At 41.2% G+C, this 19,486-nt stretch overlaps 1 protein-coding gene across 5 annotated transcripts in view; it reads right to left on the bottom strand.

Annotated features, from left to right (window-relative positions):
* The window catches only part of CDK13 (cyclin dependent kinase 13), a 46,663-nt gene extending 27,469 nt beyond the window's left edge, over nt 1-19,194 (bottom strand). For all 5 annotated transcript variants that reach the window (XM_064705039.1, XM_064705036.1, XM_064705038.1 and 2 more), the window contains exons 1-5: nt 17,404-19,194; nt 7,141-7,746; nt 3,707-3,874; nt 3,313-3,452; nt 1,258-1,428 (exon numbers count right to left, since the gene is read on the bottom strand). In XM_064705039.1, coding sequence (XP_064561109.1) covers nt 1,258-1,428; nt 3,313-3,452; nt 3,707-3,874; nt 7,141-7,746; nt 17,404-18,602 — 2,284 coding nt within the window. In that variant the 5' untranslated portion in view covers nt 18,603-19,194. The remainder of the gene's footprint in view (nt 1-1,257; nt 1,429-3,312; nt 3,453-3,706; nt 3,875-7,140; nt 7,747-17,403) is intronic.
* Nucleotides 19,195-19,486: the final 292 nt, after the last annotated feature.

Genomic DNA, 19,486 nt, shown 5'->3' on the forward strand with positions numbered 1-19,486 from the left:
CACTAAACAGAAAGAAAGAAAATTCATTAATGAGTCATTATGTACTTAGTCAATACTCAGTGTGGTCTCATTAGCCAAGTAGGTTACACCTAATTAAAACTTAGTGCAAGATTCACATACAAAGACTAAACTGGATGTTGCAGACTGTCAGGATTTTGAGTGGGGCCTGACCATTGAACCTGCACAACTCTCGAGAAACTCTTGCTAGATACTTCCCACTTTTAAGCATGTCAGTGCTGTACATGCTTCAAGGTATTATACTCTCCAAGGATGCTAGGAAAAAACCCAAACAAATTCCTGCTTCATATTCACCTTCTGAATGATCATATCACCTGGTATTGTTTCAGCTGGCCATGCAGCACACACAGCATTTTCTATCTGCACTGCTGCTGGGCACACTGTACAGAGACTCAGGGGGAGAGCAGGGAAGAAGGACAGGTACCACATTCCAAACACTCTAAGCCAAACTATGTAACAAATTGCTCACAGGACACTAAAATAGGTAAAAAATGATAGGTTTGTAACACTTAGACCTAAAATGAAATGCCTCCAGGGGCAAAATACCACTCTGATATCAGAGGTACCAAGAAATAACACTGCATGATTTTCACTCTGTTTGCTTGAATCGTTTGACTAAGGAGGTTGAAACAATTCAAACAAGACAGACTTAAAACTGAAGGAACCAAGAGTATAAGTCTGCATGCCTTTTCTTTGGGGAAAAACACTACCACTGTACAAGTCTTGCTTTTCATACTTTTAATTAACTCCTCTTCAAGCCCACAAAACACATGTGCCTAATCATCAAGAAAATAACTGAAGAACAATTAATATAAAACCAAGGCCTAAAATTAAAAACACGTCTTCAACATTCAACCTACTATACTCTAAATGGTGTGAGAAAGTACTAAAAAAAAAAAAAGTTAAGAAAAGCTCACAATTAAGAGATTCCTATTATTGCTGGCCTCCCTAATCCATGGGTGTCAAGGACTCAAACATCTCTTCCTCCACAGCAAAACCACAATCAAGCAATACATTTTTTATCCCACAAAAATATTGGCAGAAAATGTTTCTATAAGCAAAATCCATAGCTGAGCTAAATAAACAACTTCTTATAGTATTTAAATCAAAATTCAAATCCCTCGTCAAGTATCACAATTTGCAAACATATTTTTAATGAATCGTAACTTCCAATCCAGCATAGCAGACTATCACATTAAGAACAGGTCCAGAAAGAGCAAGCCCTGTTAGCATACATACCTTTGTCCTTCTTGAAGTCTAAAGCATCTTCTTTATCTGTCACTATTTCCTTCATGTTGATAATGCTTTGATGATTAAGCTGTCGAAGAATCTTAATCTCTCGAATAGCTGTAATTGGAAACCCTTCCTTTTCATTATCCAGTCGTACTTTCTTCAGTGCTACCATTTCCCCTAAGAGAAAATTTAAATAAAAGCCATTAAGATTAGCAACCAAACCATGGGATTCAGTATTGATTTGTATGTTTGTTGTTCAAAACCCAGATGCTTGCATCAAGCACTATGAAAAGAAATCAGGATCACATACAGAAGGAAAATTACAAATGAGAATTTTCAGCTACACACACACTGTAAGGGCTATCCTCCTTCCTCCTGCACAACTCACTCACACATCCCAATATTCTACACCATGTCTACCAGTAAAGAGGGATTATCAGCAGCAGCTTTAGAGACAGAGGCCTGTGACTGCTCTTGATTTAATACTACATTACCACTGGTCAGAATGCATGTATCTAGCCAGAAATACTCCACAGCTCAAGAGATGAGGGAGATGACTAAAGAGCCTCAAATTCATCAGTATACTTTCTACAAGCACAAGTGACACTGCCATTTTTACAGTGAGGAGATTTTCCCTAACCATTTTATTGCAGGGTGGGCTGGATCAAACTGGAGTCTACAAAATGGCAGGAGCATGATCTACTCATGATGGAGGATGTCTACAGACCATACATGCTAGCTCCATCGTTCTGTTCTTGAAAGTTTATTGCTGTGTCTGGGAAGTTTACTGGCAGCCCAGGTATCTGTTAGCTCTAAAAAGTACTTACTCTACACTAACTTACACGATACACTCACAATAGATCATATTCCAGCATGACACCACACTCACTTGCTCTGAAAGCCCATTACACAGCTTCTTCTAAGGTATCTCACAGGCCATAATGCCACTTTCCACACAGGATTTGAATCCAAAGCTAAAAGATTTGCTTGCTGTGTCTGTACAGACATCTTCAATGCAGAAAGCAACAACTTCTATGGGAGGGGAGGTTAAGAGATGACTGTGACGCACAAATAACCTGAAGTTTGCCAAAAAGGCAATATGGTTATGACAGGACTAAATGCAAATATGCAAGGAAGAGTATCTCAGGAGATCCTAACAATGATTTGCAAAGGTTCTCGAGGTAGAGGCAAAAATCTGTGACAGCTCAGTTAGAACTAAAGCTTAACTGAGACAAGGACAGGTAAAGAATAAAGAAGGAATTATAATCACACTGCTTATTCTTCTGGCGATCAGAAAGAAAGAACTGAGGCTGGCATGTGCTCCAATGGGATGCAGTTACTGCTGAAGTAAAAAATGGTCCAGCATTCAAAGCATGCATAAATAAGCCAGAAGGGTAAGCAATCATGGAAAGAACTACTAACTAATCACAAAACAATCACACAGCATACAGCATATATAAGGAATTTGGAAAATCTGTTTAGAAGTAGTGACAGTATTATGTATCCTAGTGGTGAGTGCTCACTCATCTCAGCAATATTTATTACAAAATTAAAAAGAATGTGACTGTTGTAAAGTCAGTTATATTGCAAGAATACCCCATGTGCAACTCTTCACGGCTGTGTTGCACAGAAGCAGATTCTCTCCCTACTATGAACTAGTGACTACTGGAGTACAAACAACCATGACCCAATTTTATGCATAGCTTCTTGCACAGTTGCATCCCTTTACAAACTTCATTACAGTTTGCCAACCTGTCTGTAGCCTCTCTTCTTTACTAGTTCAACTTTATACAGACCATCAAAACTCAAAAACTAAGAATAAGAATTTAGGACTATTCAGCTACATTTCAGCCACAGCTTTACAGAGAAATGATTTTCAAAGGCAGCAAGCAATTTCTGATTTAGACAAATGCTAAACTTAAAACTGAACACACCAACAACTAAAAAACTTCAAAACATAAGAGCACAGAATACCACAAATTTTACTCAATATAAAACAAAAACCAAAACCATCCTATTCACTTAAAATTGTAAAACTACATTTACCTTTTTTGAACTTACCTGTATCTTTATCTTTGGCTTTGTAAACTTGCCCATAAGTGCCTTCACCAATAATACCGATGATATCAAATTTATCCACACAGCGCTTTCCCCAGTCTATTTCTTTTTCTTTCGTTTCACCATGCCGTGGTCCACATATTCTACAAAGCAACAAATATTTTTAAGAATACTGCTAGTGCGTCTATACATAGTTTTAACTTTGAAGACACCCTCAACAATTATTAGTTAAGTGTCTTATTACTATTAAGTGGCAGTAAACCACGCAGTTTGAGTCAAGCCACATTAATATTAAAAATGTCAAAAAGCAGAACTCTTGCAACAAGAACAAATTTTAAAGAAACTTCTATTATTTCTACTTCTTAATGAGCTTTTAAAAAAAGTTTAATAAACATACTTTGGTCTTCTCTTGCTATGTAACTGAACTGCTGGTTTCTTTTCTTCAGGACTTTTGGGTACCTCAGCTCCTCCAGGCAGCTCAGGTGGAAGTGGCAAGTCTGCAAGCAGATGGCGAAGTTTCTTCTCTGTTTCTTTCACTGACTTCACTGAAAGATTTTCTCTCAAACTATTAAAAAAAACATAGTTTTGCTAATAAGTTGAAGATAGTACAGTATTAGCATAAAGGCAAAACTTATTAGAATTATTTTTCAAAAAATAATATATTCTAGACTGTCAATGCACCAACATTTGAAATCTGCTTTTAAAATTGACTTGGATAAATGACTCAAATAGCTCTTTGGAAGACGCACAGTTAACAACCACAATTCTATAGAACTGTGAAAGCAGACCTTCCTGGGGAAAGCTGAGGGAAGATGACACAATAAGCCTTACCAGGCCAGACTTCCTCTGCCACATAAGCTTCTTTCCAAGCTTATGGCCTAGACTATAACAAATATTTAGAGCTCAGGTGCTGCCAGACATCAAAAGTATAGTGGTAAAATCTGTACTCTGACTTCCCATACAAGAGAGAAGACCTGACTAATCCAGTTGTCTCTAAAATTGGTCATCACAGCTAATGAGCTTCGTGCTTACATTAACACTGCCGGGCATTACAAGCCTGTCCACATCACCTCTTACAAATTGTAATTGCATGCATCTGCTGAAACAGTCCAGATTTAATACATTTCTAGTGATCAGCATGCATATCAAGTGAGGAAAAAAAATACCAGATTAAAATAATAACAATGATTTTCTGACATGGATTACTGATATCTGACTGATTTTTAACCAGTCATAATTAGATAACAGATATTGTTCATCTCTGTCTTGAGAAAAATCCCCAAACACACGAACAGCATCTTTTAACAACTACACATGGATCTTAGAAATGTTTTTACCATTCTAATGGGGAATCATAACTGCTGCAGAATTTTTCTTTCTGAAGTACATGGCTCAATTTTACCACAACTTCTTTTAGTTTAGCTAGATTTGTTCAGCTCCTGCATATCCAGTAATTTTAAAGCCATGATCATCTCTAAACTTTCTATAATTACATAATTATTTCTCTCCTATGGGACACTCACACAGTATTTACTCTTTCAGTTTCCATCACCGTATCAATAAAACTTAAGTCATGCTTTGAGGGGACATTTACCAAGTTAGCTGCATTTGCCAAATGGTACTATTCATCCTCTCTGTGACAGTTTTTCAACAACTTCTTACCTGCTTAGTTTCGTAGATAAAGCAGGAACTTCTATAAATGGAAACATATTGCCAACTCACACAATACAGAATGCATACATTTTTTTCTTACTTTTCTTGCAATAAGTAGTCCTTAAATATTCAAATGCAGAATTCCAGTGTATTGCATATGTCTATGCTTCTCTGTGACAACTGAACCCATTTATGTCTTTTTACCACTCCCTAAACTGTCACTGCCCCATTTTAAAGAAGCATCACAAGGAAGCATAGACTGCCCTCATCACAAATACAATGTTTAACTTGCTATAAAGAATAAACCACCTTAGTGCAGTGCATGTAACTGTCATGACAATAAAAAACTCTTATTTTGAAGTTTATATATTAGTATTTCTCTCATAATTTTTCCCCAAAATTTTCAATATGAGTGAAAGCCTAACATATGAATGATTCTGACACAGATTTTAAAAGTGGCACATGAAAATAGAGGCAGCCAAGAGCAGCTTTTTTTTCAGGTCTGCTAAACCACTCATCACTAATGACCAGGGCAATTTTCCCTTTCAGCTAACCTGCACTGCGAGGTAGCAACACTGATGTTCCCTTAGGTTGCTTATTTGTGAGTTTATGAGATTGTTACTGAAGGAACCAGACAGTTCTGCATAGCATTGAGCTCCAACTTTCTTTGTTGACACAATTTCCCCACAGTAACTCAGAGCCCAAGGTAAATACCTTTGCCCTCCTCTGCTATTAAAAACATTGATCTTTTTCCTTTGATGACTTAAACTTTATCATTACTTACAATTTCTGATCCAAAGTTTATAACATCCTATAGGCAAAACTAAGCAAAGCATAAAAGGCATTCAATTACTTCTCTTTAATCTTTCTAATGCAGCTGTTTGCAAGCAGTAGGCTTTTGGTTTTGAAAGGAGAATGAGCCCACTTTGAAAGGAGAATGGAAGAATCACTGCTTAATTGTACCTTAACTCCTCAGCCTAGCTAACTTCAAACAGGTAATCCATTAAAATATAACAATAATAATAATATCAGAAGCAATCATCCAGCTTTGATATGAAATCTCATTTCATGTTGTTGCAATTAATACTTCAATGCCAGTAATATTTAGTTAAACTACACAGACTAGCTTTTAGATAAAACAGTAAATTTTGCTCACAGTATCAGGATTCCCATTTACCTGGAGAGGATGGCTTTGTCACAAATGTAAATGTAATCATACATGCACTACGCCACTATTACATTTGCTAGAGTTTAATGCTGAAGGGCAAGAAACTATTTCTTTCTTACAACTAAAAAATAATATGTAATTATCTAATACTATGTTAGGTCGCATTTATTTCCCAAGGCTTCTGTGCAGCCTTAATGTTTAATACAAACTTAAATTACCAGCAAACACAAGAGAAACATTTTCACCTCTAGCTAAAAATTTCTGTCTTACTTGTGAGGTGAGTTCTTGCATACATGTGAAAGGCATGTAAGCACCTTCAGCAAAACAAAACAACCCCAAAAAACCACAAATCACAGCAGAGATTCTCTGTCAGGACTACAAACAGACTATCATAGTCTAAATTCATATGACACTTGGACACAACATTGGTTTCTTCAATACAGACCAATTTTTACACTTCAAAATTAACACAAATGTCAAGCCAAGAACCTCACTTCCATTACACATACTCAAAATAATACTAATGTTTGAAATAAATTACACTAAAATAACACCCAACTATAAAACAATTGCCTAGCAAAGGGAAGAGAATCTTTTCTTCGAACCCCAGCTAAATAATTTTTTCATATTGCTACTGAATTCAACTTTTCCCCAGAAGTACGTATAAGTTCACACCAAACTTGCAATCTTGAATCCTTCAATACATCCTTTCATTCATCCCAAAGCTATTATTACCAGTAATTTTTAAAACATTTCTTTACAAGACTTTTTACAGAAAGATCCTTCTTAGACCAAACTCTTCTTTCTTCAAGTACTAGAATTATTTTTAAGATCAAATTCCTCCAGTTCACTAATAGTCACCAGTCAAACAGCTGAAGAGCAAGAACAAATTAAATAATGCATTAGCCTGACCTGGCATCTAGTTTTACATTTATTTTCCAAAGGAAACAACAACAACCATTATAAAAAGGAACAAACAATCCTAAAAGCAAATCTGTGTCACAACTCACCTATCAGTTTCTTTATCTTCAGGCAGCGTGGGAGGCAAAGGCAAGGGTGGTAGTGTGGAGGTCGGTAGTGCAACAATTCGATCCTTCTCCTTGGCTACTACACTTGGTGTACTTGGTTTGCTTTTCTCTTTTACGGGGACCGCTTGCTGCTTCACAACAGTCAATTTATTCTCTTTTACTGCTGCAGGCTTCTGCTTGGTAACTTTGTCTGCAATTAAATTATTTTCTGCTTTTGTTTCAGGAAGTGAGACCTTTGCTTTTGCCTTGTCGTTTTTCACATTTGCGCTACTGGTAGGAGAAGGCGTATGCTCGGTTTTGATTTTCTTCAGGTCTTTAACATTGTTCACTTGAGGTGCACTTGCAGCAGCATCAGTGTTTCCCTTAGTAGGTGTTGAAGTATTGGAAGCTTTTGCACTAGCTTTGGCTGCCTCAGCAGCTCTTGCTTTTTTGTTTTTGTTCAGCTCAGCAGCCAGGCTACTCTTCAGAGTCAATGTACTAGGAGAAATACTCGAATGACGACTTCTGGATCTGGACAATCTGTGTCTGCTACGAGACCTGGAGTGCCTTGATGAATATGGGCTTCTGCTTCGAGATTTTGCTGATCTCCTGTTACAAAAAAGTAAAGATTTACCCAGGTAAAAAGAAGTCTAGCTGCTTTCCCAGCACATCTACTTTTTTGACAAATTACATTTTTTAAATCAACTGTTATCACCATGCTCATAGAATAAACAGAAGTCTATGAAATAGGAAAGACCATGCATTAAAAAAATAAAATTCCATAGTTAACCAATCAAGATTCTACACTGTCCTGTTAGAAGACATTAAAATTCTTATATGTAGTTTCTCATCTCACAGATCTGCAAAATACAACACTTGTACAAGGCAAGAAATGTTCTGCTCTCCTCACTACTTAAGAGGAGACATTTTTCTCCTAAAAGAAAATCTCAATGTATGCAACTTGTACAAACACCTTTAGTGTATTGTACTTGAGAAAAATTAAACTGAATACATAGTCAGAATTCAACAAAATGAAATTAAAATTACACAGGACAAGAGAAATCTAAGCAACACTGGTTTTAATTGTAGGAATGCCTGAATTTTCACTTCCATAAATACCAAAATTCATTAACTGAGGAAAAAATGGAACACTAAAGAAAAAAACTGAATACTAAAGGCTGCAACGTAGCCAACTGAAAGATGACTTTCCTTTTCTGAAACCTAATTGTACAACGTCAAAAAGAACCAAAACAAAAACAACCTCTCCAGCTCCCAAAAAGCCCAACATTTGTTACAGTTATTGACAGGCAAACATAACCCACAAATGAGACTATGCTATAACTGCATCCGAATGCAGACACTAACAGAAAGAAGAAAAAAATCAAAGCAACCACATAGCAATGATATGAAATAAAGTAAATTAAATGTAGGGGGTTTCATCCATTTCACCATACCAAGAATAAAAAGGATATTCATCAGATTTACAAGTATTTTCTTGATTAAATTTTGATGGAAATCTATTTTGCTTATCATTTGCAGGCAAAAGCATACTCAGGATTAAAAACACCCAGTCCTCATCAGGTGAACAAAGAAAAAAGTATCAAGAAATAGCAAAAATAAAACTTCCTGAAGATACAAGAATTTCTGAGTTCAAAAGACAGCACACCAATGTATGGAGGTTGCTAAAAGAAAAGGAAACAAAAAAGCCAGACCAAACCAACAAAAAAAAAGTAAGCCAATAAATAAACCAAAAGAATGCCAACTACAATCCCTATGATCAGGACTACCCATCCCACGCCAAATTTAATTTTACTGACAATTAATTCAGTTTTAATTATCAACACACAAAATTACATCACAATGCTTCAACTAAACAAATATTTAATCTAGTACAATAATGTTTCTTTTGTGTGCAATATTGACTAATTTCTAAATTTACACTCTCTTCCTTTTATAATGCAGGAACTCTTACCCAATAAAAAGTCACTCAGATAAATCAAAAAGTGACTGAAACAATGTGTATGCACACTATATAGTATAGCACAAGCTTCAAATTTCTACAGGTGAAATTGATCCAAAGGGCTAGAGACTCACGAAAAAAAAAAATAAATCAAACCCCTGATAAAGACAACTGTTGGAAACTAGCACAGTTCAATTATAGACCAGGAAGCAGGTTTTATAGGATTTTCTGGCAGAGCAGGATAATAATAACAGACAGCAATAGTAATAATTATCCTAAAAGTTTTTTACACTTTAACTGAAAAATGCCTCACAATTCTCTCCTACCAATTTTCAACCAAAATCTAATGTTTGGTTTACTCAGTAAAGAGATATTAATGTTCATGTCTAATAAACACCAAATAAAATCATAATATTGGGCAAAAAAATTCCACTGAAAACTCTTTTTCTTCATTATGAATCCTGCTGTTGAAGTAATTTTTCTCATTATTTTGAAGATCTAAGTGCTAAACCCCACAGAATATAATCAGAGGTTTGGCCAACTAGGAGTAAGACTAAAAAGGTACAAAGTTCCATTACACAAAGTTAAAACAATGTAGCAGGAAGAAAAAGGGTCTAAAAAATACACACACTTCAAACGCTGTACCAGAGCTCTCTTCACACTGCTGTCTCATTTTGGAGAGGAATGACTGTAGATCTCAGACAGAGGTGTTAGTGCTGCAGATCTGCACCCGCCCTGGAATCAGCACCGTTGCATTTCTCCGCATCAAGCACAAGCTAAGAGTACCCGTTAGCCCCAAACTGACTTCTATAAATGGTGCATTGTTTGCAAGGATGTCACTGACCTGTCTTGGAAAAAATTCCCTTGCACATCTTGTTTATACATCAGCTATTTCAGACTGACTCTCTCCAATTACCTGTAGAACATAACCTCCATCCCAAGTACAACACTGCAACCTGTACTAAATTTAAAACATGCCCTAAAGGTCTCAAAATGAGCCTTACTTCTTTTGTAAGGATGATATGGGGTTTCTTGTTCATTTTGATTGATACTTAACAAAGAAAGTAATCATGGAACCAACAAATACAGACGTAATTTCACGTGCACTGGAAAAGAGAAGTAGCAGCCTAAAACAACACAGTTGGTGAGACACTGTGCCTGATTCTAAGACTGGTTCTGTTCCACTTTGGCATCAAAAAAACCAGGTTTGTTTAGCTCACTGTTAAGGATAAAATGAAAAAAAAGTCTGTTCAAATCAATGACAACTAATTTCATTATCTGAATCAGCTACCATAACTCAGTGAGGAAGTGGCAGTTTTGAAAACCTAGGGCAAAAACAACCAACTTCTGTACTTCAAAACCAAGTAAGAATTGACAGTGGATTGATGTCTGTACTTTATCAATACCAGTCAAGAGAGTTTGGGCCGTGGACATGAATTTATGCAAGCTCAGCTGAAAAAGAAACCAAACCCAACCATCATCCATCATAGGTTTCACACTCCACATGACAACTGCACAACTTTTCTATGTCAGAACTGCATTCACGTGCGTGCACACAAATAGTTAAGTTTCAGTTCCAGTACATATTACAGCCCTTAATAGTGGATCAAAATGATAGCAGTCTAGTTATGAAATATGTTGACTGATTATAACAGTGGTTATAACACTGCACTGGTTCAAATTTTCCAAAAACTTTTCATTATTTATGTCAGAAAAACTATTCTATTACCTATACATGGTACCTTTAGCAGCCCAGAAACCTTAGCAAGAATCCCTTGCTGTACTTGAACCACTGAGGTAGACCCTAGAGAACACAGCAAAAGCATTAATTATTAATGCAAATCATTTTCAACCAAACTGACAAATCCTGAATTTTAGGTAAAAAGCATATTTGTCAAAGTGCTAGTCATTCAAGTTACAATGATAACACCTGCTGTTTTCATAAAGCTTAATAGTCTTTCTAAACACTCAACTATCACTTTCTTTCATCTGTGAAGTTCACAAGTCCCAAAAGACTAAACAAGTTATGTACAAGCTTTCACCTATAAGAATGTGTCAAAAATATGGACACATTTACAAGCTTTTCCTCAAAAGCTTATGCAGCACTCAGAGTGGAAAAATATTGCCTAATACATAATAAAACCAAGCAGCTCACTCTGTTCAGACCTAACATTTGACATAAGAGATGAAGTCACAGAAGCACAGAAATGCACTCACACAGCAGCCAGTGTCTGCCAGTTAATGGGACACTACCTAGTGAGACCCTGAAAGAACTCCAGGAGAGACATCTGAAGTACAAATCTTTCAGTAGGTCTCTATTAAATGTGTGTGCATGCATACACATACATGTAAAATGCCTGATCTGACATTTGACACCAACTGATTCAGATGTAGGCAGCAGCCTGTTTTTAACACAGTAAAAAGGAGCAAAAGAACAATGGCTGCAACTGCACAGACCTGCAATGCAAAAAGCAAATACACTGAACAATGCAATTCAAATTTCTCTTCCTGAAGTAAGGAGAGATCAGGAAGTTTACTGAACCTAAAGGCCACATTTCACTCTCTTGAACTGAAGCACCAGCATGTGCTGTTAACACACAAGGGGAGAGGTTAATAACAAGCCTAAGTTATTAAGAAGGTAACTTTCCTTCAATGCCTCTCCCTGTTTGCACCCACGAGTTCTGCCCCATTTTAGAGCACCTTTGCCTCTTAAGCCATTAACAGTCTTCTTTCAGCATCCTGGATTCACTTCACACAAGTGTAGATCCCTCCAGAGAGGACAACTGCCACACTTCATGACACTTGCAAAATCCTTTCTGAGCCATATACAGATGTCAGTGTGTTTTTATATATGGAGGGTGATGACAAAAAGAAAATAGAAAACTGATGTGCCTGGAGGCTATAAGTTTGCACAACTAGACTAGCTGCAAAGAGACATGGAAGAAATTAGATTTTAGCTATAGCTATAAAATAAAAAGCAAAACAAACAAACAAGCAAAAACATTAAGATATTCTATACAAACCATATAGAAGAGGTATATTTAAAGAAAGCCATAGAGGAAGAAGGCACTAGTAAGGAAGCCACCCTGAAACCAAAACTCCACTTTTCAGGCCAAGAAAAATAGTGCCCTCAAAGATGAAAGAGAAAAAAACAAAGACTGGTTTAGGTATCATGGTTCTGTCTTTCAATTTTTTGGTTTTGCCTAGTACGCAACATTTCATAAAACAAACAGGTACCCACTGTTTCTTTGCTTCATACAATGTACTCAGTCACTTCAGAAAAAACTGCTTAAGAGATCAAAACGTTTTGAATTACAGATTTCAAAACTGTTACAATGTTTCTCCTTCCTGATAGGCAACATTTTATTGCACTTCACTGGATCACTAATAAATTTACTGACTAATTTAACAAAGAAAAAAAGTCTACTGATATAATACCACTTACAGTCTCGAGCAGAAAATGAAAGCATTCCAAATAGTAGTTTAGAGTACTATCTTTTACTGTCTTGACATTTAAAACCCGAGGGGAAAGAAAAATGTTACCTACATCAGATTTCCAGGAAGACATTTCATTCATTCAGCTTACATTGTTTTTCTTGCCATGCTACATTTTTAGGTGTTTCTTTCTGTCCCTTTCAGTATCCCCTCAATACAAAAAAATGTTACATTTTATTGACAAATCAGTACAATCATGTCTTATCTTCTCATGTTTCTAAACTTGAAAACCTCTTTTCTTCTTAACTGCTTTAAGAGCAAGCTTAATCCATCACGCTGGTGGCCAGCTACATGTTGCCTAAGTGCAAACAATTTTGTAAGGGTCTGTGAGCTGAACAAGGGAACTAACTTTGTCAGTAACTTTTAACAATGCGTAACACAAAGGGATTTATGAGAATATGAAGGCAAAACAAAGAAACCTAACAGTCCAAAGGAGGTTAAAACAAGCACTGTAGCCCAGCTCTTTCTTTAACCCACAGGTGATGCTGGACTACTGACTGAGCACTGCCATCCTTCCCTGCACAGCAAGTGCATTTGAGAAGAGACCCAAATTTAATCAACTGGTTCACAACAGACCTTCCAAGACTTTTGCAACCCCTTGGTAACATAAACCACCTTGACAAAACACTTTAGCCCAGACTACAGCGTCTCCATGTTGGTCCAGCAGGCAAACATACAGTTCATTTCTTTAAGCCATTACATTAATAGTATTCTTTCACTTGATACCTTATTCATTAATTTTATTTTCTCTAGTCCCTAGTTCAAGGTTACATTCTATGCAGCTCTGCAACCAACCTCCTACTCAGCTGCTTTGTACATGAAGACTGCATAACCTGCCTCACTGATTCCAACTAAATGTAAGTCTTAAAAGGGTCTCTAATACATACTGCAAAACTCTGAGCCAGGCTTTTATTTGTTTCTTGAACCTGCTTTAAGCTCCTCTATTATCATATGAGAACTAGGTCTACAAAGAAATTAACCAGCAAAAGGTCAAGTCAACTCAAAATCTGCACATTTGAAGGTAAATTTTTCAATTTTTTTTTTTTTCAATTAAGGAAAGAAGCACCAGCAACAAGGAAAAAGGCACATGAGCAAAACACAAAGGCAGCAATGCACACTGGAAAATTTAGCTACTCAAAACAGCGAAAACCTAGAGTGGTCCATTTAAAATTCTGCAAAATACAGTTTTACTAACCAAAATTAGAGAGCTTTAACTCACATTCTTTAAAAAAAAAATCCATCTTTACTCATCAAGGCAGAGGGATCAAACTCTCTCTTAATCCTTTAAATTCAAAAGTAGCAGAATTACTGGAATTGAAGTAATTTTCCTATTAGTGTATGGCACCACAGCTTCTCCATTTACTAGCTGAATATGTATTTTACTGTTTTCCCTGCACTTGTGATTTTGCACATAAATGACCCATATTCTGCAGAGCCTCACTACTACAGACTAGCTACCAATACAGACTGAGATTACTCCAGTATCAAAATAAAAATAAATCTTGTATCTTTTCTATAAGCAACATCTAAGCACATAGTAGCACTATCTAGTAGTGCCCCACCCACTTACTTTTATCTAAGCAGATGGGTAGGTGTATCCAAATTTGGAAAAATGCAATTACTCATCTATACTGCTAACTGATTTAAATGTGTGATCACATAACATATGACCAGACTCAAGTTACAAAAAAGTTCTCTGGAAACTAGTTTAGCATGAAATTGTACAAAGCAAGACACTGTGTCTGCTTCTTTTGTCAACCACGGGGTTTGGTTGAGAAGTTTTTATTTAATCCAGTCATTTTACCAGTAGAGAAATAAATACCTCATACTTTTGGAAAAATTTCCATTTTGAAAATATGCATGTGCTACTTTAGAACTGTTGTGTTATCCCATCCACAAGAAAATAAGAGTAATACAAATCCACCAGCAGCAAGTAAAGAAGTTTTGTCCAACAAGTGAATACAGCTCAATCAGTTTATCCAAAACACAAACTTCCCCTGCTATTACAATGGAAAAGTAATTAGTCTATCATTCAAAGAGTAATCTCCAAGTATGGAACACATATCCAGTGTCTTTGCTTCTCCTTAAAAGCCACAGCCAAACAACATCACCTAAAACCAGCTAAGTCAGTACAGCAATTCAAACCTCACAACAACAATGCCCTGGTGCTGCTTCAAACCAGCAAAGCTGACTTCACTTGTTTCCCTTCAGCTGTTTACTAGAAGTTTCTCCCTAAGCAGCTCAGACACCTAGATTAAAAAAATCACCATTAAACACACAGGCTTTCCAAGCATGCTAGAACTGCTTTGTAATCATTTTCTACATACCAAAATAACGGGGTAACTCACATAACATTAGAGAAGACACAAAATGGAAAGAGCAAAAAGACTTGCAGGCTGAAATACTCAGTCACACATGTCCTGCTGTCTGGACATCATTACAGCTGGATACAAGCCCAGAATTAAGCCTTTAAGTCATCCAGATGAAGAACACAGGTGCTGTAAGAAGGCATTGCCTTCACGAAACTGTAATATTCTATCAAGTCTAAAGCCACTGTATCATTATCAAACAGGACAGCAAAATGTTCAGCATTTTGGTTGTGGTACTACACAGTCAAGCAAAAAGTGATTATGACATACTTTTGGATGGTTAAAAAAAAAAGTATAAACCTCTACCTTTCTATTTCCCACCTGCCATTGCAATACACATTATGATCAACAGCTGTATGGAAGGAAAAACCACTGGCTTTCATTTCTCCATAACAGGTAAACATTATTAACAATTGATCTTTACACTTTAAGGTCTCTTTTGTTTTCTATGAAAGTGACGTTTTTGCAATGAATGCCCCATTAGGACAGACCTTTCTTTCTACATATAGAAACCTCTCCTTTTCACTCAGCCATTCCAACTCCTCTCCTGAACACCTGACATTTGTCTGTAAGCAGTTAAAAACTGAACACAAATTGCAATTCAACTGGAGGGAGGAAGAAAGGCGAGAAGTCACAAAGTTAACTTCTAGAAACAGATCTGCAGGTTCAAGAAAGCCTTACTCACTGCAGAGCGAGTACCAAAATCAGGAGATTCAAACTTTTGTGCTTCAAATCACAGGCTCACTACCAACAGAAAAAGAACACTCCTACAAAACTCTACTACAGCCCAATTAGTCAGTGCATACAGAACCCTGAACTTAACTGGGCTGTCAATCTGGCTGTTCCTAAATGCAAACCTCAAATACATAATTCCGTGCATCGTTATTAGCTTTCTTATTCCAGGATACAAGCAACTACAGAAAAGAATCTGATTCCTAGGGCATTTAAATCAAACTATGCACATAATATTGCCGTTGTGCTATTCAGCAAATCATTTTGAAAGTGTATTTTAACCACTTGTAACAGAATCTCACAGAAGAACAGCACGATGTTTTCAGGGCAATTACAGTGTTTTCTTCTTGGAACACCCTACTGCCTACAAAATTATTCCATACAACCACACCTTTAGACAATCACTATTCTTATCCCACAGTGCTTTGGCTCTATCTCTCTGAACAAAGTAGGACACAGCTTTGTTACTTTGCTCTTTAAACAGCATTTAATGCACACCCAGGACAGCAGAGTCCACCAAGAGCCCAATGAAAGATGGAACAGCTTTAGCATGTTCCCTGGATACCCCACAGGACACCCCAAATGGTGATCAGCACAAAGTGCTTATTAAAAACACCAGAGAACAGTTCTCAGACAAACCACCAGGTAATGCCTTGTAAACAAAACTCTTGCCAGTGGAACAACACATTGCTGGGAACCTTTAAAACTGAAATCCACACATGAATTTAAGCAGCTCTACAAACAACAAGGCAATAGTAAGATTCCAACACAGGAAATAAAAATCTTCAGTTATAAACACATACTAAGCAAATACTTCTAAATTTCCAGTGTACTTTTCTGAAGGTTAAAATATTCTGAAGGGCTTTAATTCCACAACATGGTTTGCATCTGATGAGAAAGATACAGCCCACACTTCCCCTCCACATAAAATTCAAAATCTCATGCAATGCTGACCTTTACACCCTGAGTTCCCACTAAAGCTGAAGAAAAATTCTCGGCAAGCATGAATTAATTATATACACGTGCATAACCTTACCAGGTAAAGAGCTAATGTTTTTCATAGCTTATGTAAAGTACAAGACAATTTATCAAAACATGAAACTGACTCAATTTTCTAGCAAAACAGAAACCCCAAGTCCTTCTATAGACCTCTAAAAACAGCAAGAAAACACTTGTAAACACAACTTGCCTGTCAGCTGGTTTTCTCTTTAGATTAGCAGAAATTAAACCAAACCCAGATATATTCGATATGCATCCTATTTTACCCAAGAACAAAATACATAAAAATGTACCAGGACGTCTGTACTTTGTAAGCAAAGATTTAAAAATTAAAATTGGTCTTTTAGAAAACCTGTCCTCAAAGGAGCACCTTCTTTCAGTCACTCTCATTTGAAAACATTCTCATACCTTTTAACACTTAAAAGCCTTTTTCCAGCCAGGTGGTCTCCCACGGAGAGAAACTAGCCACGAAGTGTTACAGGCACGGGCGTCTCCCTTTCTCCCCGAGAGACAGAGCAGGAAGATCTCTGTACTTCTCCCTCTCCCCTGCCCCTCACCCCAGCTTTCTGGCAGCAAAAGGACAAGAGAGAGGGACTGCTGCTGGACGCAAACCTCTCTGGCCTCTCCCGCATTCCTGCCCCAGTCATTACTCCCCTCCTCCACACAGCGGGCCCCCAATCCATCCCGCCTTCGCCCCCAGGCCGGACTTACCGGATAACGGGGCTGTAGGGGCTTCGCGACCGGCGCCAGCTGCTGTAGGGGCTGGGCGACACATCCCCGCCGCGCTCGTACGAGCTGTGCCGGCTGTAGCTGGGGGATCGCCGTCGGCTGTAGGGGCTGAGCGGCGAGCGGGCGCCCACAGGGCTGAGGGACTTGCGGCTGCGCTGGCTCTGCGAGGAGCGGTGCAGAGGAGGGCTGTCATCCCGGCCGGGGCTGGGCGACGAGCGCTGCCGCCGGTACGCCTTGGGCTCGAGCTTGTCGTCCCGGTAAGCTTTCGGAGGGTCCTTGTACGCCGACGGAGGCTCTTTAGCCGCTTTAGTCCGGCTCCGGTGCGATTTGCTCTCCCGGTCTTTCCTGCTGCCGCTGCTGCTGGGCGAGGGGAGGGAGCCCTTTCTGCGGCTGTCGCTGCCACCGCCGCTGCTGCTCTTGAGTCCCTCCCGGTCTTGGCTCCCGGTGTGGTTGTGGCGGCTGCGGGATTTGGAGGACGAGGAGGGCTCGGACGCCCCGCGGCCCGGCGCCGCCGTCCCCTCCTGCTGCGTCTTTTCCTCTCCCCGCCGGCGATGCTCTCGGTGCCGCTCCTTGGAGCGCCCGCTGCTGCCGCGGTGCTCCCGGCGGGACCGGCCGCTTCGCTCCGCCTCGCCCCGCTGCCGCTGGGTCCCACCGCCCGAGGAGGAGCCCGGGCTGCCCCCGCCGCTGCCCCCGCCGGCCGCGCCGCCGCCCAACAGTCCCTCGGACTGGGAGCTCACGTCGTCGTACTCCTCCACCAGCGTGCTCAACCCGCCGCTACCGCGCCGCTTCTCCGCCTCCTGGGTGCCCCCGCCGCCGCCGCCGCGGCCCCGCCGCCGCTTGTGCCGGGAGCCCGAGCGCCGCTTGCCTCGCGGCCGCTTCCGCTCCCCGCCGTCCCCGCAACAGGAGGAGGCGCCGGTGGCCGCCAGGAAGAGCAGGGACTGCGGCGGCAGCGGCGGCTGCAGCAGCGGGGGCTGCAGAAGCGGCGGCTGCAGCAACGGGAACAGCAGCGGGTGCGGGGCCGGCGGCGGCGGCTGCGGCTGGGCCGCGAAGCGCTTCCGTCTCCGGTGGTGCAGCCGCTTCTTGTCGGCCGCCGCCTCCACCGCCGTGCTGCCGCCACCGCCGCTGCCCCAGCCCCGGCTGCCCCCGCTCCCGCCGGCCGCCGCGTCCGAGGTGCTCGGCATCGAGCTCGCTCACGGCCGAGGGCGCGGCCCAGGGAACCCGCCGCCACCGTCGCTCTCAGGGCGCCATGGGGACCCGGCGGCGCCGCGCACACGTACCGGGACGGACGCTCGCGGGCCGCGCCGGGGCCTCGCTCGCTCCCGCACCGCCCGCCTCACATGGGGCCGCACCAATACATACGGGGTCGGGCCGAGGAAGGGGCTGGGCGCGCTGCGCGATGCGGCGGCGGCGGAGCGGCACCGGCAGCGTCCCACAGGCCGGCGCGGCCTCTCCCGCAAAACGGAAGTGTCTCCTGGCGGCGGCGGCTCCTCCTCACTTCATTCTGGGCCGCGGGCGCCGTCGCGCAGGGACACGGGCACGGGGCGCGGGCCTCCTCCACTTCTTCCCTCAGCCGCTCCCGGCAGGGCGGCTGGGTCAGGCCAGGCCGGGCCGCCTCTGGGCGAAGTATCCGGGGCCCTCCGCGGCTCCGATCCCGGTTGTCTTGCCCGGCGGGTCCGCACGTGTCGGGGCCGCTCCCGCGCCGCCGGTGCCCAGGAGCGCTCTCGCGGCCTCAGCGCCGCCGCGCGCGGGTGACACACGCACCGGGGGGGGGACACGGACACGGCCCGGCGGCGCGCGGCGCATGCGCGACGCCGGAAGCGGGCGGGGGAGGGGGAACTCGCCCCGCCAATCGGGCTCGGCGCTGCCGCCTTCGCCCGCATGCCCGAGAGCCGCCCCGCTCTCGCGAGACTTCACCGGGCCCTTCCCCCCCCGTCCCCGCGCCCCTCGCGGTAACTGGCCCTCTCGCGATAATTGCGCCGCTGGCCCCGCGGGCGGCGCCAGGGGACCAAAGATGGCGCCCGGCGCTGTGCGGGGAGCGCGAGCGACCCCCGAATTCGGGGCGCTT

The sequence above is a fragment of the Zonotrichia leucophrys genome, chromosome 2 (genome assembly GCF_028769735.1).
Source record: "Zonotrichia leucophrys gambelii isolate GWCS_2022_RI chromosome 2, RI_Zleu_2.0, whole genome shotgun sequence".
Taxonomy (NCBI): Eukaryota; Metazoa; Chordata; class Aves; order Passeriformes; family Passerellidae; genus Zonotrichia; species Zonotrichia leucophrys.